At 42.5% G+C, this 26623-nt stretch overlaps 1 protein-coding gene across 1 annotated transcript; it reads left to right on the top strand.

The window, feature by feature from the left end:
* Positions 1-29: 29 nt before the first annotated feature.
* narfl (nuclear prelamin A recognition factor-like) lies at positions 30-26623 on the top strand. The gene is made up of 11 exons (XM_055651094.1): positions 30-183; positions 5520-5615; positions 6294-6437; positions 7693-7825; positions 8523-8657; positions 9336-9454; positions 9548-9677; positions 11943-12015; positions 19690-19827; positions 23332-23489; positions 25069-26623. Exons 1-11 carry the CDS (start codon positions 118-120, stop codon positions 25299-25301), a joined length of 1425 nt encoding a protein of 474 aa, XP_055507069.1. The 5' UTR covers positions 30-117; the 3' UTR covers positions 25302-26623.

Consider the following 26623-nt stretch of genomic DNA (forward strand, 5'->3'; position numbering starts at 1 on the left):
ATTTCGGCCCCGCCCAGTGAGGGCAGGAGACTCCGCCTCACTGCCGTCCGTCGGTCGGTCGCCGTGCGCTTTGCGGCAGCGCATTGACGCCGCTGGCTGTCAGTGAGCGGGAGTAAGATGGTGTCGCGGTTCAGCGGGGCGCTGCAGCTGACCGACCTCAACGACTTCATCACCCCCTCGCAGGTAGGCAGGGCCCGCTCCGCCGCTCACACAGCCGCCATCTGACGGCAACTGGCCCACGCCCCCCTCCCTGGTGATAGAATCATTATAACATAACAGGGATTCATTTAACGAGGGAAAAGCCAGGAGAGGCTGGGTGCTCCTCAACTCCGATGGGCTGAATGGCCTTCCTCCCCCCGCGCATTGTAAAGAAGAGGGGAAATGTGTAGGAAGAAACTGCAGATGCTGGTTGACCCCCAAGACAAACACAAAGAGTACTGGAGCAGGTCGGGCAGCCAGAGATGCCGAGTTAATGCAGCATTTTCCGTTCCTTCCCACAATGTAAATAAGAGGGCCTTGGTTCGGTGACTGTGATTGAATTGGCCCAGTTACTGGTTAAACTCCCCCACCCTGTGCCAACGTGATATCACACCAGGAAGTTTAGCTGCAAAGTATTTACTGGCTCCGAACTTCATCTCGTGGATTCTACTCACAAATGTGATGAATGAGAAGAGTAAAACGCTGAACATTTCCGCTCAGTCCGCCTGACCTCCCGGTTGCTCCACACTTTAACTACCCCTCCCGTTCCCACACTGCGTCTGAAGGGTCTCCACCCTTTCTCTCTCTCTCTCTCTCCAGAGATGCTGTCTGTCCCGCTGAGTCACTGTCTACCCACACTGACCCAGCGCAAATTGGAGGAACAACACCTCGTATTTCGCTTGGGCAGCTTACACCCCAGCGATATGAACATTGACCTCTAACTTCAAGTAACCCTTGCTTTCCCTCTCTCCCCATCCCAGTTCTCCGACCACTCTGGCTGTCCCTTGATTAAAGTTTATCTCTGTTTGCTTCGTTGTCAGCTTCCCCCAACTAACAATGATCTCTTTTATATTTACCTTGACCTGTATCCCCTTTGATGTCTCGTTTTCACACCTTGCACCTCATCCCTGTGTCTCACCGTCCTGGCTCACCCGTCAGATTTTATCAGTCTAAAGAAGGGGCTCGATCTGAAATGTCACCCATTCCTTCCAACCAGAGATGTTGTCTGAGTTACTCCAGCATTTAGTGCCTCTTTTGAGCATTGAAATAGTTTAAGGGTATCATCTCTTGTTCTTGATTATGTACTTACAAAATTCTCCATACACGTCCGAAGATAGACACAAACTGCTGGAGTAATTCACAAGTTTATAGGAGTAGAATTAGGCCATTCGGCCCATCAAGTCTACTCTGCCATTCAATAATGGTTGATTTCTGCCTCATAATCCTATTTTCCTGCCTTCTCCCCATAACCCCTGACACGTTCTAATCAAGAATATCTCTCCCTTAAAAATATCCACTGATGGCCTCCACAGACCTCTGTGGCAATTGGTTCCACAGATTACCCTCTGACTAAAGAAGTTCCTCCTCACCTCCTTTCTAAAAGAGCACCCTTTAATTCTCAGGCTAAGACCTCTGGTCCTAGACTCTCCCACCAGTGGAAACATCCTTTCCACATCCACTCTGTGCCTTTCATTATTCTGTAAGTTTCAATGAGTTCCCCCTCAACCTTCTGAACTCCAGCGTGTAGAGGCCCAGTGCTTTCAAACCGTTCTGCAGCATCTGTAGAGAAAAAGGATGGGTGATGTTTTGGGTCGAGACCCTTCTTCAGACTGAGAGTCAGGAGAAAGGGAATCGAGAGATATGGAAGGATAAGGTGTGAAAACAACTGATCAAAGCAGACTATGACCAAAGAAATGTAAAATGGTTCATTGTTGGCTGAGGGGAAGGTGAAAACGAGGCAAACAAACAGTAAAATTAATCAGGATGATAACTAGGGTGTGGGAGGGACAGAGAGAGAGGGAATGCATGGATTATTTGAAGTTACAGAAATCAATATTCATACCACTGGTTTGTAAGCCTCTCAGGTAAAATATGAGGCGGTGTTCCCGCTGAGTTACTCCTCCCCCTTCTGTTGTGGGGTAGTTCGACTCCCCTTCCCCCCCCGCCCCCCCTAATCTTTGCACATCCCCAATCCTGAACTTTCCACCTGTCACTTTCATTTCATGGTCCATGTATCTACTTGTGTTTTATGATTCCCTCCTGGGATAAATAAAGTTCTGTCATATATCGTAATAACTAGTCGATTCTGAGGTGGCTACTGTGGCAGAGTTAACCTGTCCCACATTGGCCTTATCGACTACCTCAAAGTCCGCAGATATGGATTGGAAACAAATCATCTTCAATTCCAAAGGACTGCCAAAGAAGAGAATACTGTGTGTAACTATCATCATGCTGATATACTAATCCTGCTCGTGCCAATTTCCTGGAAAACAAAATGAGGAAGCAGTGTAAACAACCGTGGAAGCAGGAAAGGGGAATTTGTAATTTATTCTTTTTTTGGGGTATTTTAATTAATAACCAAATGTAACAAAAATGCCTTCATTAATGTTTTTCAATATTTTAATATAACTCCTGTTAAAAAAAAATAAGTATGATGTAGGACTAAAATTTAGAAGAATGTTTGATGAAAAGTTCTCCAGAAATGGATCCAGGAAGTTTTGAGATCAAATTTAAGCATTTAAAATTTAAGCAATAAGTGCTGGAAACACTGATTAAAAAATATATATAATGTGGGTGAATCCAGACTGTGAGGATGATGTCACCAGTTGTTCTATTAAGTTGGTGCAAATATTGTGGATATTCTGGTGCATAGCAATTCTGGTGAAAGTGACTTCCACCCAATTTACCTCAAACTGAGCGAGTGCACAATTTGTAAATTATTCCTATAAACTGAACTGCTATTTTTGGCTCTTTGGATCCTTCATTTCCTGATGCCTTCATCTTTCCCACACAACCTTTTGATCTCTTTCCAAAAAAAAATTAATTCTGCTGCAGGCTTTCTGCATGGAATGTAGAATCAATGCTGGTTTGCAAAAAAAAAAACACTAGCTAGACAAGAGGGAGTGCATGACAAAGCAAGGCAGGTATTCCTGTGATCACCTGTTACCTGTTCAAATCAGTTTGAAGAAGGGTCCCAAACCAAAACTTCACCTATCCATGTTCTGTGGGGATGCTGCTTTGACCCGCTGAGTTACTCCAGCACTTTGTATCTTGGTTTTTTTTTATCCACAGGGAGCGTTTACCAGAGGTGTTTACAATGGCCAATTAAATAACTGAAGGTAGACAAATGTTTCCAGCATCTGCAGTTCCTTCTTAAAAATTAAATAACTGAGTTACATTTTGTTTTGTCTAAATTTGTTGGATTTTATTTCAGTGTTCTGTTTTTATTACTAAGCTTCTTGGCAGATAAACGTACAGATTGAGCATTTGATCTACATTCATGTAAGACTAAATTAATCGTGTGCTACTTTCAATTAGGTGGGAATCTGAGCTCACTTTACCTCCTCCTCCTCCCACATCATTTATTTCTGTTTGCATTTTGTACGTGCTCAACACAAAGGTCTTTTGCAATGAAGTTTAAAACGAGGAAGGGCGGGTAAAAACCGTGCTGTGTTTGTACACATTTCCACTCGCCACGCCTCCTGGTCCGATCAGGACTGTTATCCAGTTGAACATTTCAGACAGACTTGCAGGACAGATATTAGCACAGTAAGGACAAGAGCAGCTCACAGGGAGATTTGTCCAACTCGCAGAGCGAACCTTTATAATCCAAATACTTGAACCTGCTGCACCTCTGTCCACTGGTCATGAAGCAGGAGAAGTGTGCCAACTGCATCAGTAGGGTGAGAACACATTACTGCTAATCTCTCGAAGGAATGTTTTCTATGAGAAGTTACGCAATGGTATTAAATAATGGCAACAAAGTTCATTTATAGCTGCCCTAAGCGCGTTCTGCAGGCGTTGATATATGATGGGTTCTTCTGAATTTGGAAGTAATGTACTCAAGCTGATCATTGTTTTTACGTATGGTTTAAGTATGGTTTTTACTTTTTAAATGAATCTTGGACGGAAAGAGTATTTTGCTGTGGGTACGAGAGACTATGAATGACTGAACTTGCTCACTGTGGAGCTGCCGCATCGACAGCTCAGTGGTTAAAAGGGAAATTTACTTCAGACAGGAAATTGTAAATTGCCATTTAAAGTACAGAAATTGAGACATCGTTAGTTCCCTGTACACACACTTGTGTGTGTTCTCCCTGCATTGGTCTCTTTTTATTATAATGTTTCTTATAATTCCTGTTGCAAGGAGCATATCTTATGCATGCATATTCAAGGACAGTTTCAACCCAGCTGTTATCAGGCAACTGAACCGTCCTCTCACCGGCTAGAGTGCGGTCCTGACCTCTCATCTACCTCATTGGAGACCTTCAAACTATCTTTGATCATAGTTTATCTAGCACTAAATGATATACCCTTTATCCTGTATCTGTGCACCGTGGTTGACTTAATTGTAATCATGTATAGTCTTTTCATTGACTTGACAGCACACAAGAAAAAAGCTTTTCACGCTACCTCGGTATGCGCGGCAATAATAATAAACTAAACTAAATTAAATCACTGGACTCAACAGATAGACTGTCGTTAGTAGACTGCACGCTCCATTGTGGCATATGGAGACACGAGACTGTGGATGCTGCAATCTGCAGCTACAAATAATCTGCTGGAGGAACTCAGCATGTTGAGCATCATCTCTTGGAGAGGAATGGTCAACGTTAAAACCTTGCATCAGGTCCCAATGCAGTGTTATGTCCCGAAACGTCATCCATGCCTTTCCAATCACAAATGCTGCTTAACCTGCTTCATTCTGGCAGATGCTCCTTTAAAAGACAAAAGGCAATTATATTAAAATATAAGGTTTAAAAAATCAGATTTTCTTACCATTTAAATCCAGGCAAGTGCTCATTTTCACCCCTGAGTATTGCAAAAGAGCTGAATCTTGAATATGATATTGTATAAGGAACTCTGGTATTAAAATTTACTTTGTAACAGTGATATTTGCGCCTGGCTCAAATATCACTTATTTGGTGCAAGTACTAAATTAAGAAGCAAGCAGAGTGTTTCACTGTACCTCGGTACACGTGTTAACAATCTTTTCGTGTCCATCTTGTTACAAATGTTGGCCTTGCTGCCATCGTTCGTCCTGAAAAGGGCGCAAGCGTCCGGCGACAATCAGTGGAAGCCATCACTTGTCGCAGTCGATGATGGTTGTAGCAGAATTAGCTCGGGATACCTCCAGTTTCCAGCCCCGTGACGTGGACGCTTCTGCTGTGGGGCCGTGGCTTTGGTGAAGCAGTGGTTTTCCACATGGTGAATTATTTTTGTGGTCCAGATGCCCACTACTGTGATTCTCGGCTGCAATTTGCTTTAAATATCTTTGAATGGGGATCCCAATTTAAAATCTTTAAACATTATTGTTGTAGGAATGTGTGAAGCCAGTGAAAATTGAAAAGAAGCAAGGGAAATCCTCCGGAATAATCCGAATTGAAGATGATGGCAGTTATACTCAGCTGAACCAGGTAATACCTGCAGTCTCCTTTCAGTCTGCACTTGCTTCCGTCAATTAATGTTTGAAATGTCTTCATTTCTTTAGTTAAAGTGACATTAAGTAAATGAAAGAAGTAATGTCAGAAACAAAGTTGAAGCAACATTATGTTTGGAAAAACAAAAGACAATATATAATAAATTGAAAAATTGGTGGCGCAGTGGTTGAGTTGCTTCTTTTTAGCACTGGAGACCCGTGTTCGATCCTGACTGCGGGTGCTTCTGTACGGAGTTTGTACGTTCTCCCCGTGGCCTGCTTGTGTTGTTTTCCGGGAGCTCCAGTTTCCTCCCGCACTCCAAAGATGTACAGGTTTGGTTAATTGGCTTGGTATCATTGTAAATTGTTCTTTCTGTGAATAGATTGTGCAATTGTGTAGAGATCACTTGTCATTGTGGACGCGGATGATCGAAGGGCCTGTTTCTGCGTTGTATCTCTAAACTAAAAGGTTTTAAAAATCTGGGGTGATTTTCTTACCATTTAAAGCTAGTCCCATCTTTAATCACGTGCTTTTCTTTTTTTAAAAAAGTATCCTCTGGAGAGGAAATTTGAAATTGTCCATCTCAAAATCCAGATAGGGAGATAGTAATCCTTCTCTATTTGAACTGTTGCCTTTCAGTGTTTGTACTCTCATCTGACTTGCTTTAATTTTCAGGATGGAGGTGTCCAGAAACTTGAAAAGGCAAAAATAACCCTGAATGATTGTTTAGCATGCAGCGGTTGCATAACGTCAGCTGAAAGTGTACTCATCACTCAACAAAGCCAGGATGAACTGTACAAAGTTTTGAACCAAAATAAAGTAAGGCTGTTGTGGCAGATTAAAAATAATCTACCAAATTTTCTTGAATCAGTAAAAAGAATGCATATTAATGATACATGACAGATCTAAGAACTCTTTACAGAATATCATAGTGTTTAAGAGACATTTGGACAGGTACATGGATAGGATAGGTTTAGAGAGTTATGGACCAAGTGGGACTAGTGTCGTTGGGACTTGTTGGACGGCATGGGCACGTTGGGCTGAAGGGCCTGTTTCCATACTGTATTTCAATCTTGGTTTGTAAAACCATATATTACTACAGTACATCCTGACACGGAGGGTGGTGGTTATATGGAACTAATTGCCAGAGGGAATAGTTGAGGCAGGTATAACAACAATTAAAAGACATTTGGACAGGGACATGGAAAGGGGTCAAACATGGGCAAATGGGACTAGCGTAGATGGGGCATCTTGGTCAGTATGGGCAAGTTGGGACGAAGGACCTGTTTCCATGCTCTGTTCCTAGGTTGCCTGCTGAGAAGATAGTTATAGATGATGTCAGATTTTTATCAAGTTGAATTAAATATGATTGTGTTTAGCTTCTGGGTAGTACAATGAGCTCTATAATAAATATGTCTGAAAAGTCTGGAAATACGGTAACATCTTTGAAAATAAGTAGAATGGAGAAACAAGGAACTGCGGATGTCGTTTTACAAAAAAAAAGACACAAAGTGCTGGAGTAACTCATCAGGTCAGGTAGCATCTTTGCAGAACATGGACAGGTGATGTTTCGGTTAGGGACACTACTTCGGGCACCGACCCATAATGTCACCCATCCACGTTCTCCAGGAATGCTGCCTGACCCGCTGAGTTACTCCAGCACTTTGTGTCTTTTGTTTTTTAAGCCAGTATTTATAGTTCCTTGTTTCTACATGAAAAGTACAGTGCAGGAACGGTCCCTTCATCCCACTGTGTCCGTGCCAAACATGATACCAAATTAAACTTCCCACTTCTGCCTGTACATGACCCATATCCCTCCACCCCTTGCATATCCATGTGCCTATCTAAAAACGTTAGACAGCAAAATATCTACCAGTAGCTCTCTGAGGTGGGTGACAATTTTTCTGATCTCCAATGGAATATTGTACTTGAGAACAACTCATACCCTGTTAATAAAATGACAAAATCAATAAAAACAGTCCGTAATATTGGGGGTTTTTTCTAACCAGAGGTAAATGGGTTTGATTTTAATGTGGAAAGCAAGTGTACTTAGCACTACTCTTTCATCAATTAGGTATCCATCTCCAAGAATCGAAAGACGACGGTAGTTTCAGTTTCACCACAGTCCAGGGCATCAATAGCAGCGAGATTTAATTTGCCCGTTGCAGACACTGCTCGGAGGCTGACGGCCTTCTTCAAAAATCTAGGTGAGTGGCTTGTGACAAGTATATTGAACCATCAGCCCACAGCATGTAGAGTTCGACACCGACGCACAGATACCAAACATGTCATAAGTTCACAAGTGGTAGGAGTAGAATTAGGTTATTCGGCCCATCAAGTTTACTCTGCCATTCAATCATGGCTGATCCATCTCTCCTGCCTAACCCCATTCTCCTGCCTTCTCCCCATATCCCCTGATACCCATACTGATCAAGAATCTATCTATCTCTGCCTTAAAAAATAGCCATTGACTTGGCCTCCACAGCCTTATGTGGCAAAGAGTTCCACAGATTCACCACCCTCTGCCTAAATAAATTCCTCTTCATCTCCTTCCTAATGGAACATTATTTTTTTCTGAGGCCGTGGCCTCTGGTCCTAGACTCTTCCGTTAGTGGAAACATCTTCACCACATCCACTCTATCCAAGTCAGAGGTTCTTGAGGCAAGGCCTTTGAAACAAGGTCTAAACTGGGGAGTTGTTGAAGGTCTCCGCTGTATGACTCTAAGACTGATCATTTGTACGTGCCACAATCTTTACACTGTTTATTTGAGAAATGTAACTGAACTGTTATCATTTTGGAGTTGGTTGATTCAGATATTTCCAGTCATATTTTATTGTGTTTGATATTCTTGATATTTTAATTACTCCAAACATTATTTTTCTGCCTCTTCAAAATATCCCCAGGTGTTGACTACGTGTTCGACACTACTTTTTCCAGAAACTTCAGCCTGATAGAGGGTCAACGGGAGTTTGTGCAACGTTTCCGCAGGCATAAGGATGATAGCAAAGCACTGCCTATGCTGGCCTCGGCTTGCCCAGGTACTTAGAACCCGTGTGGATGTAAGCTCTCTACAAACAATGAAGATTGGCACTCACTGCTGTGCTGCTATAGTCAGAATTTTGTATTGTCTCCTGAGCAATGGTGGCTCAGCGGTAGAGTTGCTGCTTTACAGCGCCAGAGACCCGGCTTCGATCCTGACTATGGGTGCAGCCGGTACGGAATTTGTATGTCCTCCCCGTGACCGCGTGAGATTTCTCCGGCTGCTCCGGTTTCCTCCCACACTCCAAAGACGCACAGGTTTGTAGGCTCACTGACTTTGGTACAAATTGTAAATTGTCGCTAGTGTGTAGGGGTAGTTCTAGTATGCGGGGTGGTCGCTGGTTGGCGCGGACTCGGCGGGCCGAAGGGCCTGTTTCCACGCTGTTTCTCTCAACCAAACTAAACTAAGCTAGAATATTGTAAATGGTCTGAAGAAGGGTTTCGGCCCGAAACGTTGCCTATTTCCTTCGCTCCATAGATGCTGCTGCACCCGTTGAGTTTCTCCAGCATTTTTGTCTACCTTAGAATATTCTAAATCCAGTTTTGATCCTTTGTTGAAGAATCCAAAGATTGTCGACTCTGAGAGAGAATAGGGCTTTGCCTCATCTCATGAGTTCGGCCCAACATCAGCTTCAATTAAACATGAATGCTAATTTACAGTTGTACTCCTGTTTTAGGTTGGATTTGCTACGCTGAAAAAACCCATGGTAGTTACATAATTCCATATATCAGCACAACAAAATCCCCCCAGCAGATGATGGGCTCATTAGTGAAGGACTATTTTGCAAAACAGCGGGTAAGCAGTCATGTTTTGTAAATTCATTTGCAATATTGGTTATTATGCACCTGGTAAAATACTGAGAAGTGTTGCGTGTTTTTTTGTCCCTAGAGTGTGACACCAGATCAGATATACCACGTAACAGTGATGCCATGCTATGATAAAAAATTGGAGGCTTCAAGGGCAGATTTCTTCAGTGAGGAATACGAAACAAGAGATGTAGATTGTGTCATTACTTCTGGTGAGTAAAGCCTGAAGCAGGGCAGCTTGTTCAGCTCAATGACACTGGTGCATCTGTTGTTCTTTGCCTACTTTGCCATCTCCTGCCACCCTCACTCTCATTTGCTTTGTCAATAACATCATTCTGTGTGATTAAACATGCCGACGTGGACGGGAGGAGGAAGATCGAGTGGATTAATATGTGCCGAGTGTCCTCAGATTCTTGAGGCTTTCAGCTCCTCTGGGTTGGAGGCATCCAAAATTCAAAATGGACATTTTGCACAGCTCAATCAGCAGGAAAGATGTAAATGTATAGAATCTTATAGAAACTTACAAAATTCTTACCGCGGGAAGTCCAGACAGCTTAAGGATAAGGGGGAAATTCATCACTGTGAACTTTTTTCACAGAGCATTGGAACTCTCTGCCACAGAAGATTGGCATCAGTTCTTCAATCAAGAGGAAAGATGTGGCTAAGTGGGAGGGGGTATAAATGCAGGTAAATATCAATGATCATATTGAATGTGTAAGGCTCGAAGGGCCGGAGGAACTCCCACCTGCAATAAATATAGGTAATAGAGCACAGCTATATGAGAGAGCACGACGACATGAGAAACAAAGGTAGATAAAAATGCTGGAGAAACTCAGCGGGTGAGGCAGCATCTATGGAGCGAAGGAATAGGTGACGTTTTGGGTCGAGACCCTTCTTCAGAAGTCGGGCTGAAAATTCATTAAATTAGTCTGTACAAATAGGTGTAAAAAGGGCTGAAGCTCTATAGACAGATGTAGCCATAGGAAATGCCAATAGCAAAAAGAGGCTCAATAGAGGGCTGAATAAGGCACTTATTGTCCCTTGAAACAAGTAAGGATGAAATAAAAATGACACAATGAAAAAGTATTGATTTAAGCAAAATTATGATCATACTGGAGAGTGGCACCCATGTGTTGAGAGCTAAATTCAAGGTGGTTAGTCCTTAGACTACAGCATCGTGTGAGGAGCAAAACTGTAGATATTCAAGAGCTATGGACTGGCGACATTAAGGTAATCTGTTACCACAATAGTAATTTGGCTGCCATTAAGAGTTAGGAGCAAAGAATGGGAGTAATCTCTGCATTGTGTTCTGGAGAATTACCTTGATCACTCTAGGTTGTTATTGTCGGGTCTGGCTCTCAGGAATGAGGTGGGCTGCGCGGATGAGTCTCATTGGGAGAATACTTGGGGAACAATGAGCAGCAAGTCCGTAAGATTTAGATTAGCAATGGGGAAGGGCAAAACAAAATCTAATATAGGACTTCTTAACGTGATGGATAATATCACTAGCTCGAATAAAGAAAGACCAAGTATTGGCAGATGAAACAAAAATGGAATAATAGGTGGCCTTCAAAGAAGAGGGCGTTATGTTGTGACAAGGTGGAAGGATAGAGAGCTAAAACCAAAACTAGAGCTTGCAGGGTGATCAACGAGATAGAGACTCTGATAAAACAGAGAAATCATTGAAATTATTTAAACTTTTTTAGATCTGGCCAATTGCTATCAAGATTATACCTCTGTCTACCACACATATCTGATATTTCATTTTTAAATGTTGTTCTGTGATTCTATAACTCCGGGTGGTGCCACTGCAGTGGCTGCCTCGCCAACAGTCTGTCTGTCCCTCTCTGTTTTTATTATTTTAAGTATGCTTTAGTGTTTCCTGGTCTGTTTTATGTGGGGGGAACTTTTTCAATCACTTACCTCGACAGAAATGCGATTCTTCGCAGTATCATATCTCTGTCCCCTCTGCGGCCTAACTTCGTGGAGTGGTGCGACCTTTCCTGAAGTCTGGACGGCGCTTCAAGCCGCGGGCGCGCGGACTTTAACATCAAGGGAGCCTGCGATCTTTTGCCGAGGATCGCATGTGAAAGATGCCTGTGGACTTTAACACCCTGAAGCCCGCGGTCCCCAGTAAGAAGAGGCCGACCCGGGAGCTCCGTGCCGCGGAGTTCTCCAATCATCCCGACGCTGGAGTTTCAATCATCCCGACGCGAGGGCTTCAGACATCGGACTGTCGGCAGCGGTGACTGTGGAGGGTTCAACAGCCCCGACCACGGGTGAACGAAATGGAAGATGATTGAACTTTATTACCTTCCATCGCAGTGAGGAATGTGGATGTTTATGTTACATGTTATTTTATGTTGCTGTGTGTCTTGTTGTTTTTCACTTAGTATGGCTGCATGGGAAATCAAATATTACTGTACCCTAATTGGTGCACGTGACAATAAATCTGAACTTGAATCTCTGTTTTGAAGGTGAAGTGTTGAAGATGTTGGAACAAGAAGGACTTTCTTTGGCCAATGTGGATCCCATGCCATTGGATACAATGTAAGTCAAGATGCTTCTGTATGTGATGCACTTGGGCCTCATTATATCTTCAGTTCTGATCAATTTTCCATGTAAGTTTTTTTTTAATTTACAATCTTCACAGGCATTTTACTTGTTTTAAAGTTTTGACCCAGAACATCACCTATTCCCTTCTCTCCAGAGATGCTGCCTGACCCGCTGAGTTACTCCAGCATTTTGTGGCTAGCTTTAGTGTAAACCAGCATCTCAAGTTCCTTCCTACACACTAAGCAAAGTATGTCCTGTACTGACCTCATTTCAATGTGTATATCACAAACCATAAACTGATACTATGGCCCTTGTCATTAGGCTATATGTTTTGTCCTTGGAACTCACATTAAAACCATCAAGGACTCTGCTGAGAGCGAGAGAGAGAGAGAGATGGCATTTAGATTGGACTTCAAGCTATTTTTTATCACAGTAGTGTTTATTACTCCTGGATGAGAAGGTGGGATAACGTAACCTAGTGTGAATGGGTGATCAGCTTGGATTCGATGGGCCGAAAGGCCTACTTCCATGGACACGAAAAGCTAGAGTAACTCAGCGGGTCAGACAGCATCTCTGGAGAAAAGGACTAGGTGATGTTTCGGGTGGATACCCTCCTTCAGACCTGAAATGTCACCTATTCATTTTCTCCAGAGATGATGTCTGACCCGCTGAGTTACTGCAGATTTATATGTGTATCTTTGGTTTGAACCAGCGTCTGCAGTTCCTTCCTACACAGACCTACTTACACACTGTATCTTGCAAATAATCAGTCAATAGTCGCATAGTTCACTACTTTGGAAATCCTTAACACTGTAAAATCACAAATGTAATACGTAAAGTAGGCAAATAATACATTTTGCTTAAGATGGGACCTCATGAGTTTTCAGACTAAGACTAAACATATTGTTGGGCAAAAATAAACATTGCAGCAAACAGAAACTTGGCTTTGTCAGAATGATTGCCCAGATATTTTGATACTCGTACAGAGGGGTTGTTTCCAACTTCCTGAAGTTAATGATGTGTGGCAGACAAGATGCCACCGTTATGCCTTTCCAGCTCGGCTGGAGAAATGCCAGTCTGTGAGCGTAGAGTCTGCAAAGTATTTATTTCTTGCTGGAAACGATGCAACAGAGGAATGCTAAGCTGGAGACTGGCCTAAATAGGTTCCATCTTCAACATTTCTTGTTTACAATCCAGGACATGAGTAGGCACTCCAGAGAGACATGTGCAGCGTAAGAAAGCATCGGGAGCTGATTTGCCTTGAATTTGGTTGCAGACATGTAATGTACAATACTACCATTGCTAAAATGCATTCATGTTTTTATTCCGTCTATAACATTATTACAGAAGCCACTTCAATTATTATAGACAACATGAACTGTATCTAATAAAAGTGCACAAACGTTTGGAGGGATATGGGCCAAACGCAGGCAGGTGGGACTATTGTAGCTGGGTCAGTATGGGCAAGTTGAACCGAAGGGGCCTGTTTTCACGCCATATGATTCTATGACTCTATAAACGCTGTGAGTCAGAACATGGGTTCCGATGTTCTCCAGAGATGCTGCCTGACCCGCTGAGTTATTCCAGCACTTTGTGTCCTTTTATTACATATACTCAGAGTCTGAAGAAGGATCCTGACCCAAAATGTCCATGTTGTCCAGAGATGGCCCGATGAGTTACCCCAGCACTTTGTGTCCTTTTGTGTAGACCAGCATCTGCAGTTCCTTATTTATAATATATGTAATACTTCTTTCATGGTAATTTTATTGCCTTTGAATAGCTTGTTTCACATAATATTCATGTGAGATAAAAAGATTCTGCAGTAGATGGAATTTTAGAATTGATTTGTTTAGTTTTAGTTTAGTTTAGAGCTACAGAGCGGAAACTGGCCCTTCTGCCCACTGAGTCTGTGCCGACCAACAATCACCTATACACTGGCACGATCCAACACACTGGGGACAATTTACAGAAGCCAATTAACCTACGAACCTGCACATCTTTGGAACACCCGGAGAAAACCCATGCGGTCACTGGGAGAACATGCAAACTCCTTACAGACAGCACCCGTAGTCAGGATCAAATCGGCAGCAACGCTACCATTGCGCCACCCAAAGTTGCACGACAGAAATATGTGACTGGGAATTTAACACTTAGCTTTTTGTGGGAAAGGTTTTGCAGTCTCATCACCAAAATGTTGAAAGATTTTTGTTTTAATTCGAATGACCTGAGTTTCTTTATAACCAGCTGGGTTTGTTACTACAGAGAATCAAGTATATCGAAGCTATTGGGAGCTAACTCCATTTCCAAGACAGCGACAATGCGAGCAGAATTCAAGTGCTCGGTTATCTGTCTCACCAGCGACTCTGAAGATAGGCTGTGTGGATTCGATACTCCCTGTTATGGAAATAGATAATTTAATATCTGAATAGAAATACTAAAGGAAGACACTTCAGAAGAATTTCCGTCTAAAATACAGGTTTTACAGTATTAGCTTAAACATCCAGGTCCATTGCCACGCTAACAGCGTGCATGAAAGTTATATGTTACAGCAGCAAAATTGCAACTGTTTACACTATAGGGGAGGAGGAAACTAAACACTTCCTGGAATTAATGAAGTGTGACTCCTGTACTGGCGTTTATAGTGAGGAGTCCAGATGGTGAGGTGGAATCTAAAGGGAAAGGAGAATGCCTTTCAATTATACAATCCCAATGAAGTTTGCACCTAAGAGTTAGCTACTGTTGAATTTAAACATAGCTACCAGCGAATTTAAATAGTAATATAGTTTTTAAACTCGTTTCCATTTAAACCACCATCTGCAGTTGCTTCCTACACTTCTTTTCCATTTTATCTTCCCAATTAAATACCCCATTTTAAAAATATGTGGTCCCAAATATGTCCACAACTGTATTATAGTGCCTTGGGGGTTGTACACCACAGAAACAGGCCATTCAGCACAACTCATCCATGCCGACTAAGGTTCCCACCTAAGCTAGGCCCATTTACCTACTTTTATTGCATATCCCTCTACCTTTCATATCCGTGCACTTGTCTAATGTGTTTTAATTTAATCCCCACCTCTACCCCTTCTTCCAGCACATTGTTCCACATATCAACCACCCTTTGCGTTGATGTGTTTGTTCCTCAAGACCCCTAAAAAATCCCCCCCCCCCCCACATCCCCCCCATTCCCCCCCCCCCCCTACCCCCCCCCCCCCCCAACCACCACCAGCATAATTTTTACCCTCTAGTTTTAGACTCTGCTACTGTGGGGGAAAAGAATGTAATTCGCCTTTCCTATTTTTCTATGCCCTCATGGTTTTATATCACCACAGCCTCCTTTGTTACAGGGGGAAAAAGCCTCGGCCTAACCAGTTTCTCCTTATAACTGAAGCCCTCCAGCCCCCATAAAATCAACGTGAATATTTTCTGCAACCTATTCAACTTAATGTCATCCCTTTACTCAGTAACTGAAACTGCAAACAAATACTCAAAGTATGATATCGCCATGGTAGACACAGAATGCTGGAGTAACTCAGCGGGACAGGCAGCTTCTCCGGAGAGAAGAAATGGGTCTTTTCAGAGATGCTGCCTGTCCCACTGAGTTACTCCAGCATTTTGTGTCTACCTTCGATTTAATCCAGCATCTGTAGTTATTTTCTACACATGTGATATCGCCAACATCTTGTACAGTTTAGTTTAGAGATACAGCTTGGAAACAGGCCTTCGGCCCACCGTGACCACACAGACCAATGATCACTCGCTCGCACTAGTTCCCACTGTCTCATCCATTCCCTGCACACTAGAAGCAACTTACAGAGTTCAAATAATCTACATAACCTGCATGTCTTTGGAGTGTGGGAGGAAACCAGAGCACCCGGAGGAAACCCACAGGGTCACACAGAGACTGTATAAACTTCACACAGACAGAACCCAAGGTCAGGATTGAACCCGTGTCTCTGGCACTGTGAGGCAGCAGCTCTACCAGCTGCACCACTGTACCACCCTATCAAGTAGTTGTAACATGCCGCCTTGACTCTTGTACTCGATACCCGAACCAACAAAGGCAAGTATTCAATAGCTTTCATCACCACCCTCTCTACTTATGTAAGCACTTTCAGTGAATCATGTATTTGTACCCCTTGGTTTCATAGTTCTCCAACTTCCAGCCCCTGCCATTTACTGTCTAAACCCTGCCTCGATTTAACTTGCCAAAATGCAACTCTTGATAGCACTATTTCCATCACTTTGATGGCAATTGAGTGTAGACTATCAGATTGGGTTTGTCTTGCTGTTTGTGGACAAATTAACTAGTCCTACTGTAATAAAATGCCCTGAAAATCTTAGTCACTCACCCAAGTCATTAACGATGGACACAAAGTGCTGGGGTAACTCAGCGGGTCAGGCAGCATCTCTGAAGAACAAAATATGGGTGTAGAAAGGAACTGCAGATGCTGGTTTATACTGAATGTAATGATCCTATCCTTTTTCTCCAGAGATGCTGCCTGACCAGTTTAATTACTCCAGCACTTTGTGTCTATCTTTGGTATAAGCCAGCATCTGAAGTTTTATTTCTCTCATTTAAATACTTCTAAATACAAGCCATTTTTTTAAGTGTTTTTTTTTTAAATAATATTTTTATTAGAAGCATATCATAATCCAAACCAATACAGACTTTGTGTAACAATTGCATATTGTTAGTATCTAGCGTCCTGGGGTAGCAGCTATCAAAATAGCTGGGGTCCTCATTTATTAATTACGTATTAACACTGCTTCGAATTGGTTATTTTTATTTATAGATAGAGAGAAAAGAGAATTAAAAAAAATAGAGTAAATTATCAATAATACAGCTTAGGAGATAGGTCCGTATGTTATAAAATGTAACTATTGATCTAATCCTGGATTCAAGTTTCAGGCAGGTTCCCGTGCTGGACCAATCTACCACTTCACATAATCTATAAATCTAGACCATGGTCTAGCAAATAAATCTGGTTTGTCAATTAAGACAAGTCTAATTTTTTTCCAAATGTAAGGTCTCCGACATCGCCATAATCCACATTTTAATTGTGGGGGTTGTTGGGTTTTTCCAAAATTTTAATATTAATTTTTTCCCCAATTATTATACTATAATCAAGGAAATTTCTTTGGCTTTATATAGGTTAGCGATGGAATTTTGGAATTCACTTTAATCATATTCTAAGTGTTTGCTAAATCGTCGTTGGGATATTTATCTTTGTTTGCTTATTTAATTATGTTTTTTATTGATAGCATAAAATCTTGTCTTTGGGTAGAATTGTTAAAAGCTGATGGACTGGATTAAAATCAACAATGATTACGTGATCACACACAAGTTGAAGAATAGTTTTAAGTGATTTGTTTTTTAATCGGGTAAAGCAAAAGTTTACAGTCTTGTTCCTAAACAGCTCTCGACATCAAGCCGGCCACCTTGATTAGTTTGTAGGAAGGTGGACAAATGTCACTGAACTTGGCCGAGATTTCTGCTGTTATTGGATCAGACCTGTCCAGTTCTTTTATTGATGAGAGCAGTTTCCACAGAGCTACGTGATTTGAGACGCGTTTAGCTATTAGTGTTCCAGCCTTCCTGTAAACAAGGCAGTTAAAGCTAAAGATAGCTCTTACAAAAAGGTATTCGAGTCCTTGGGGCAATAATATTTTAAAATGCCTGTTTCTAATGTGTTTGTCTGCGTGTAATTGATTCATAATACTCCTGATGTGAAAGAGCGTAAACACTTCCTGAATTAACTTTGGCATAAAACTGAAATCTAGTACGGGATTTCGAACATGCTCCTTGCAGTTTACATTGAGTATTAAGGTCAGGAAGTCGTGTTGCAGCTTTATAAAAAACATTGGTTCGGACACATTTGGAGTAGTGTATACGTGTATTTTTACAATGCTGGAGAGAACATTAAATATGTCGTTTCTCCACTGTTCCAGTAGTATGCTGTTAATTGTTTCAGGAATTGTCATTCAAATGTGCAAGAGATAATAGAGATTAAATCAAGTTAGGAATTAAATTAATTCCCTGATTCAACCAGTTCATATCTCAAAAATATCCATTTTTAGGACACCAAAAATGTGACATGCTTTGACACAATGAAATAAAGAAGCAATTTCTGCATTAATTTCATTCTAATTTAAAACAGTTTCAAGTTTGTTGCTTTGCAGAGATGCATGTTTCACAGTAATGATCAATTTGGCATTGTGCTCTGAATGGCCATATTTCAAAGAGTGTAGCGGTGGTTACTGTTGGTGTCCACCCTATTGTAGAGTAACCACCGTTACACCACAATGGTAAACGAAGACCAGAGAACTTCCCAAGGAGATTGAAACATTTCTACTTTGAAGAACAATAGATAATTAAATTATGAGAATGTTATGTATGATGTCACACTTTTTGTGCCCTGTATTGTAAAAACACACATACAGTTGTGGCCACCCCACTCCAAGGAGGATGTGAATATTTTGGACAGGGTGCAGAGGAGGTTTAACCCAAATGCTGCATGGATTAGGGGTATTAGCTATGGGGAAAGGTTGAACAAACTTACATTGTTTCCTGTGGAACATTGGAGATTGAGGGTAGGACTGGTAGAAGGATATTAAATTATGGGTGGCATAGATTGGGTAGACTGTCAGAATCTTTTATCCAGTGTGGAAAAGTCAGCGACTAGAGGGCATAGTTTTAAAGTGAGAGGAGGAAAGTTTAAAGGATTTGTGTGGGGGAAATTGGTTTTACACAGGGTGATGGGTGCCTGAAACACTCTGCCAGGGTTGGAGGTTGTTGCTTTTGAGAGGCTTATAGATGGATATACAGGGAATGGAGGGATGTGGATCATGTGCAGGAAGATGAGATTAACTTGGCATCATATTCAACACAGACATGGTGGGGTGAAGGGCCTGTCCCTGTGCTGTACTGTTCTACATTTTAAGCAGTTAAAGTTTCACTTTGAAGACCATTTTTCATAATTGTTGAGGATGTTCTGGGATAAAGTAATGGGGCTGTCCCACTGTACGAGCTAATTCAAGAGTTCTCCCGAGTTTCCTCTGATTCGAACTCGGAGAATTACGATAATAGCCGCTCGTAGGTAATCGGGGCTCTCGTGGACATTTTTCAACATGTTGAAAAATCTTCACGAGTCTTCACGAGCTTACCACGTTTCCCGAGTACCTGCCGTTAGCGTTACGAGCCACTAAGAGACGTCCCCGAGCTCCGACGTACCGGCTACGTACATTCTACGTGTTTACCACGAGTTTGATTGGTTTTTTTTAACTCAGGAGAGCACGAATGAACTCGTACAGTGGGACAGGCCCTTAGGACTTTTGTTGTTGACAGAAAAATGCTGACCTATTAGTTTGGTTTATTTTAATTTCGGTTATCACATTGTCACATCTACCAATGTTTGTTGTGTGGTATCCTGTCAGCAAAAAGTCTATTTTGAGTACAACCAAACCGTCCATGGTGTACAGATACAGGATAAGGAATAACGTTTTGTGCAAGGTAAAGTTGGATAAAAGAGAGCCTGAGGGTCTCAAGTGAGGTAGATGGGTCAGAGAGAGGTCCTGCTATTAATTCAGATAACGGTCAATTTTCTATCTTTTGTGTTCGACTCATTAAGTATTTGGGAACTCATGTCAATAGAATTGTTTTTCTAGATTCGGCAGTGTTGCAGACGGTGAAGTTGTTGGCCATTCTGGTGGGGGATCTGGTGGATACCTGGAACATATTTTCAAGCATGCTTCCAAGGAACTCTTTGGAATTGAAGTGAATCAGATAATCTATAAAACTCTCAGGTAGGTGATCAATTCTGAAATGTACTTCCCTTGTTTCCCTAACTACAATAGGAAGATTTGATTTGCCGAACCCCTCGGCACAGGAGTGGTGCACTCAGCCTAACATGATTGCAGGTTTATTCAATGGCTCAACTCTGCCAGAGCATGGCATCGGATTGCCTTGGAAACTCCTGGCTAGCAGGGAGATAATTGATCAGTGTTCCGTAACAACTGTATGTGCTTTATGTGCATTATCAGACGGGGGGGCAAGGTTTTGTTGGGCTGTAATGGGTCCAAAAGCCAAATGGTTCACCTTGAGTTAGTCCAGTCTACCCTGGATCAGGCCAAAGGCAGCCAGATGGATTAGACAACTGTTGCTTTTTACTATTACTATTTTTACTATTCCTTTTGCAATTGTACAGAGCCCTAGTGAGACCACACCTGGAGTATTGTGTGCAGTTTTGGTCCCCTAATTTGAGGAAGGACATTCTTGCTATTGAGGGAGGTTTACAAGGTTAATTCCCGGGATGGCAGGACTGACATATGCTTAGAGAATGGAGCAGCTGGGCTTGTATACTCTGGAGTTTAGAAGGATGGCATCTCATTGAAACATATAAGATTGTTAATGGCTTGGACACACTAGAGGCAGGAAACATGTTCCCGATGTTGGGGGAGTCCAGAACCAGGGGCCACAGTTTAAGAATAAGGAGTAAGCCATTTAGAACGGAGACGAGGAAACACTTTTTCTCACAGAGAGTGGTGAATCTGTGAAATTCTCTGCCTCAGTGGTCGGTGGAGGCAGGTTCTCTGGATGCTTTCAAGAGAGAGCTAGATAGGGCTCTTAAAGATAGCGGAGTCAGGGGATATGGGGAGAAGGCAGGAACGGGGTACTGATTGGGGATGATCAGTACCAACATGATCACATTGAATGGCGGTGCTGGCCCGAAGGGCCAAATGGCCTACTCCTGCACCTATTGTCTATTGTCTATTATATAACTTTGTTAATGTTAACCGTTCAGAAGCCAGAACTAAACAGGTTACCTTTAAGTGTTTTCACTTACTAAATCGATTATAGAAACTTGTAGCACAGGAATGTGTCTGGGCCAGCCAAGTAGTGTCACTTTAGATGGACACAAAGTGCTGGAGTAACTCAGCGGGTCAGGCAGCATTTCTGGACAAAAGTAATAGGTGACGTTTCGGATCCAAACCCTTCTTCAGACGTCAGAGAAAATCCAGACCCAGCAGTGTCATTTTAGATTAATCCCACTTCCCATTTCTTGGCCAATAGACACAAAATGCTGGAGTAACTCAGCGGGACATCGAAACATAGAAAATAGGTGCAGGAGTAAGCCATTCGGCCCTTCGAGCCAGCACCACCATTCAATATGATCATGGCTGATCATCAAAAATCAATACCCCATTCCTGCTTTCTCCCGTTATCCCTTCATTCCGTTAGCCAGGGACAAGCAGCATCTCTGGATAGAAGGAATGGGTGGCGTTTCGGTTCGAAACCCATTTCTTGGTCAGTTGGTGATGACAAAGGTGATCGTCCTTATACCTTCATAGCGTCGTGGTCTTCTCTCTACACTTTTTCAGCCAGTGAGTACCACACTGGCACTACTTATGGAGTGAAAACAGTTTCAATCCCCCGCTATTCCTTCTAATAATGAACTTAAGTCTATCTCTACTAATTCTTGGGCCTCAGGGAAATGAATCTTTCATGTTCGTCCTGATTAAGCTACTCATAATTTTATAGACCTCAATTAAATGTCCCCTCTGCTTTGTTCCAAAGAAAACAAGCTCGGCGTAGCCACACACTCCACGTAACGACAATTTCCCAGTCTTGGCAACGCCTTCTACAGATTTCCTCTACACCCTTTCTAGCGTTATCACATCCTTCCTGCAGTGCAGTGTCCAGTGCTCGTGTTGTGGGCTGACAAGTGTTTCACACTAACACAGCGTGACACTCCCGCAGTCGCCCCTTCGAACTACAGCTGGCTTTGTGCTTCAGGCTAAGCAGACGTGCGACTGTCGAGGACTCCTTCGAGAATTTCTCCTCTCGTACCTTTGTTGATTTTGTAGCAAGTTTGATTTTGAGTTCAAGTTCAAGTTCAAGTGAGTTTATTGTCATGTGTTCCTGATAGGACAATGAAATTCTTGCTTTGCTTCAGCACACAGAACATAGTAGGCATTTACTCCAAAACAGATCAGTGTGTCCATATACCATAATATAAATATATACACACATGAATAAATAAACTGATAAAGTGCAAATAACAGATAATGGGTTATTAATAATCAGAGTTTTGTCCGAGCCAGGTTTAATAGCCTGATCGCTGTGGGGAAGTAGCTATTCCTGAACCTGGTTGTTGCTGCTGTTGATTTTGTAGCAAGTGGTTCTAGCAAGTTTCTCTGTATGCACCCCCGATATTAGTTGGCTGACCGTTTGTTCAGAGAGTCTAAAGTCAGTGTCATCTCAACCACAAAGGTGTATTCACTCTTTGTTGAGCCCAACATCCACTTTGCTTTTAAACCACCGGATCTATTTATCCTTCTATCTTCAGGGACCTGAGAACTTGCAGTCCAAGATCCCTCCTAGTATCAATAACACATAGTGTATTTTACTTGTCCTGCTCTTCCTTGAGCCAAAAGCAAAGGCTGGAGGATCTCTCAGTGGGTCAGGCAGCATCTATGGGGGAATGGACAAAGAACATTTCGGGTTGGAGCCTTCTACAGATTGATTGTAGGAGGCGGAGCAAGCTGCAAAAGAGAGAGAGGTGGGAGCGGGACACGGTATGGCGAGCGATAGGTGGATACACGTGAGAGGGTTGATTGGTAGATGGGTGGAATAAGTGTTGCGGTGAAAAGGAGACAACAGGGCTTCAGGTAATGAGAGGAGGAATAAAATGCCTTCTCTTTTTCCTTCGAGAATACATAATCTTCTTCAAATTAAGTTCCACGCCACCTTTGTCATTGTATTGACATCTTCCTGCAGCCTCGCATTTTCTTCTTCACCATTAGCCACGAATAGTATTTTGATTTCATTGGAACATTGTGGCTCCGACAATTAAGTCCAAATCATTGAGTTAAACCATGAACGGCAAGTAACCTAACAGAGTCTTGCCTGACCTCACTATGCTCAGCTCTCTGGGCACCAACACTACCATTGAACATTGCCTTTTGCTGATATAATTGCCTTATATAATTGTTAGACCCCTTAATAAGGCCCTTCTCTCTATGCGAATCATTTCCCATGATTCACTCTCTTTCTCCATAATACAGATCCCAATATCATATCGTTCTTCTATGAAGAAAAGTGCAAATTAATTGTTCAGAAATTTACACACATTTCCACCTCTTTATTCAGACCATTATTTTGATGTCAAATAGGACCAAGATGCCAAGATTCCTCTGCACGTCAATGCCGTTATGGGTCTTGCCATTCATTGTATAATTTCCCCTTGCATTCGACCACCCAAAGTGCAACTATCTGGTTCTTCCATCTTCAATTTTTCTTCTCTGCAGGAATAAGGATTTCCAGGAGGTGACGCTGGAACAGGATGGGAATGTTCTGCTCCGCTTTGCATTAGCCTACGGATTTAGGAATATTCAAAACCTGGTGCAGAAACTAAAGCGCGGAAAGTTGACGTACCATTATGTGGAAGTGATGGCTTGTCCTTCAGGTAAAGCTTTGAGAAATTAAAACGTAGGTGTGATAGATTATCTGTACCTGTCGCTGTGCTCCCTTGCTGATTCCATTTCATAGAGTCATACAGCATGGAAACAGGCCTTTTGGCCCAACTTGCCCACACTGACCAACATGTCCCATCTACACTAGTCCCACCTGCCTGCGTTTGGCCCATATCCCTCTAAACCCATCCTCTCCATGTACCTGTCTAATTGTTTCTTAAACGTTCTGGTAGTTCCTGCCTCAACTACCTCTTCCGGCAGCTCCTTCCATGCACCCACCAGTGGAGACGATGAATAATGCCCTGAAAAGTTGCCCCTGGGGTAATTCTTGTAGACACGTGGAGTTCATCAGATGAGCTGAGCCTTGCTGGGATCCTATACATTAGACTAATGTTACAGAGCAGGTGCTGCCAGTGATGGTGGTGGTGGAAGCAGATACAATAGTGGCACTTTAGAGGCTTTTGAATAGACGCATGGATATGCAGGGAATGGAGGGATGTGAATCACAGGCAGGCAGAGGTAGATAGTGTGATGAGAAGGCATAGGATAAGCTTGCCTTCATTAGCCGGGACATTGAATTCAATAAGTCAGAAAGTCATGGCGCAGTGTGATAGGACTTTGGTTAAATCACATTTCAAGAGTCAAGAATGTTTTATCATCATATGTCCCAAACTGAACAATGGCATTCTAACTTGCAGCAGCACAACTCAATGTGGAAACATAGTAGACTAAACAATATAATAAATGAGTAAAAAAAGTTCAGTGTGTGTATATACACGCACACACACACACACCATAAAAAACAAACAAACAATAATTGTGCAATAATAACAATAATAGTCTATGTAGTTCAGAGCTTATTTGGTGTTGTATTGTTTAATATGCAAAGAAGCCTCATCACCATTCTAAAGGTACATCCTTTTATTTGGAGGCCCTGCTCTCTAGTCCTAGACTCATTGCTTGTAACTAGTTGCCCCATTGATGCGGAGGCTTTGAAGAAGGTGCAGAGGAGGTTTACCAGAATGATGCCTGGATTATGGGCTGTTAGATATAGAGAGAGGTTGGACAGACTCTCGGTCAGTTTCAAACCACATATTATCTTTTGGATAATGGATGGCTGCTGTATAAACTTGTTGACAGTTGAATGGCAGTCCCCATTGTAAATGTGAATAAACTGGTGATGTTAAATTGACAGGGAATTTGCCCTTGTAAGAATTTGCTCATTTTAGATGGATTCTTACTAATTTTATAGGTGAAGCTTCCGACTGGTAGTGGCATTTTCAGTTGAAGATAGATGGTATTTGATTGAACTATTAGAGATCTACAAAGATTGGCATTCAAGTTTGCATTACACTGTAAATCTTTTAAAGGCTTAAATCCAGGCTGCACAGAATGTACAAACCCCATACTGACAGCACCCGCAATCAGAATTGAACCCAGGTCGCTGGTGGGGTACGGCAGCAACTATACTGTTGTGCCATCGTGCTGCGATGATATAATATGATTATATATTCATTTTTACTTTTTTTTAAAAAAACACTTACTAACTAATCTGGTCTGTCCTGTCTTCAGGTTGTCTGAATGGCGGTGGTCAGATACGAGCAGAGGAATCCGGGTCTGGTAAGGATTTGTTGCAGCAAGTGGAGGATCTCTACACAGCGGTGACGGTCCAGGCACCTGAAGCAAACGAGTCCATCGAGCAGCTCTACCAACAGTGGCTGGGTGGCACGGGTCACACACAAACGCTACACACACAGTACCATGCTGTGGAGAAGGTGGACAGTGCCCTGAACATTAAATGGTGAAGCACCAACTTTTATATAGAAAGCACCTGATGGACATTAACAAGGTTGACAACCGTACCTTTTATTTGAAACAGGAATTTGGTGAATTGTTGTCAGAATTTAATTTGTTATGTTCTTAGGAGACGGGCTAACATTTAAAATAGATATTCAACTTACAGGCGACCTTGCCATTCTGAAAGAATAGTATGGATTATGCCTGACAATGGATAGGGCGGCAGGGTGGAGCAGCGGTAGAGCTGCTGCCTTACAGCGAATTAAACGCTGAAGACACGGGTTCGATCCCGACTACGGGCGCTGTCTGTACGGAGTTTGTATGTTCTCTTCGTGTCCTGCATTGGTTTTCTCCGAGATCTTCGGTTTCCTTCCACACTGCAAAGACGTGCAGGTTTGTAGGTTAATTGGCTTGGTATAAATGTAAATTGTCCCTAGTTGGTGTAGGACAGTGTTAGTGTGCAGGGATCGCTGGTCGGCGCCGACCCGGAGGGCCTGTTTCTGCGCTGTATCTCTAAACTAAACTAAACAGGAAACCAAAGCAGTTTCAACAGTGCAAATTAATAAAATGTACAAAAACAATAATTGCCCCTTCAAGTTCAACTTGATACAGTCATCGAGAGAGTCACAGCATGGAAACAGGACCGCCAGCCCAACTTTCCCACGCCGACCAGGTTGCCCCATCTACACTGGTCCCACCTGCCTGCATTTGGCCTGTGAAAGATCACCTCGCGAGGAGAAGGAAAAGCAAGTGTTGAGAAAAGGTGAAGGTGTTAAAAGCTAACACGGCTGTTTTTCACCAATACAGAGCAATAACAGTGGGTTGGGGAACCTGCTGTTCTATTGCTGCTCTGGCTGCTGTCATGTTGGTCGAAGGGTTGGAAATGGCTGGTCCAAGTGCACAGGAGAAATGTGCAAGACCCAAATAGCTCATCACATCATTCTGTGCTGTAAATGGGACCTGCAATGCAGTTGTGCTGAAGAGACTGCTTATTTACACATATTAAAACCCAGTGATTTTATTTTGACCTTTTATTACAAGGGGTGTGGGGTATAAAAAAGTAGGTGTACTTGTAAAATTTCCATGGAGCTGGTCAAACCTCACCGTGACTACTGCGTGCAGTTAAGGTTGCCACATTTATGTGCTGGCTTGGGAAATAACACACAGAAGGTTGATTTATGGGAGCAGGGATTCGTTATGAGGGTCACCCAATTCGGAAGGAGATGAGGGGGTTATCTTCTCGGTATGGTGAATCTTTAGAATTTTCTACCTCGGACAACTGGGTCAAAGTGCATAGAGAGAGGGGGAGAGAGTGCAGGAAGGTGTCATT

The sequence above is a fragment of the Leucoraja erinacea genome, chromosome 20 (genome assembly GCF_028641065.1).
Source record: "Leucoraja erinacea ecotype New England chromosome 20, Leri_hhj_1, whole genome shotgun sequence".
NCBI lineage: Eukaryota > Metazoa > Chordata > Chondrichthyes > Rajiformes > Rajidae > Leucoraja > Leucoraja erinaceus.

Excerpts from the sequence above, each read along its gene's own strand:
- narfl (XM_055651094.1), top strand. The coding sequence starts at position 118 with ATGGTGTCGCGGTTCAGCGGGGCGCTGCAGCTGACCGACCTCAACGAC. Across the intron at positions 9,455-9,547 it reads ACTATTTTGCAAAACAGCGG|AGTGTGACACCAGATCAGAT; the intron begins GTAAGCAGTCAT and ends TTTTGTCCCTAG. Across the intron at positions 9,678-11,942 it reads AGATTGTGTCATTACTTCTG|GTGAAGTGTTGAAGATGTTG; the intron begins GTGAGTAAAGCC and ends TCTGTTTTGAAG.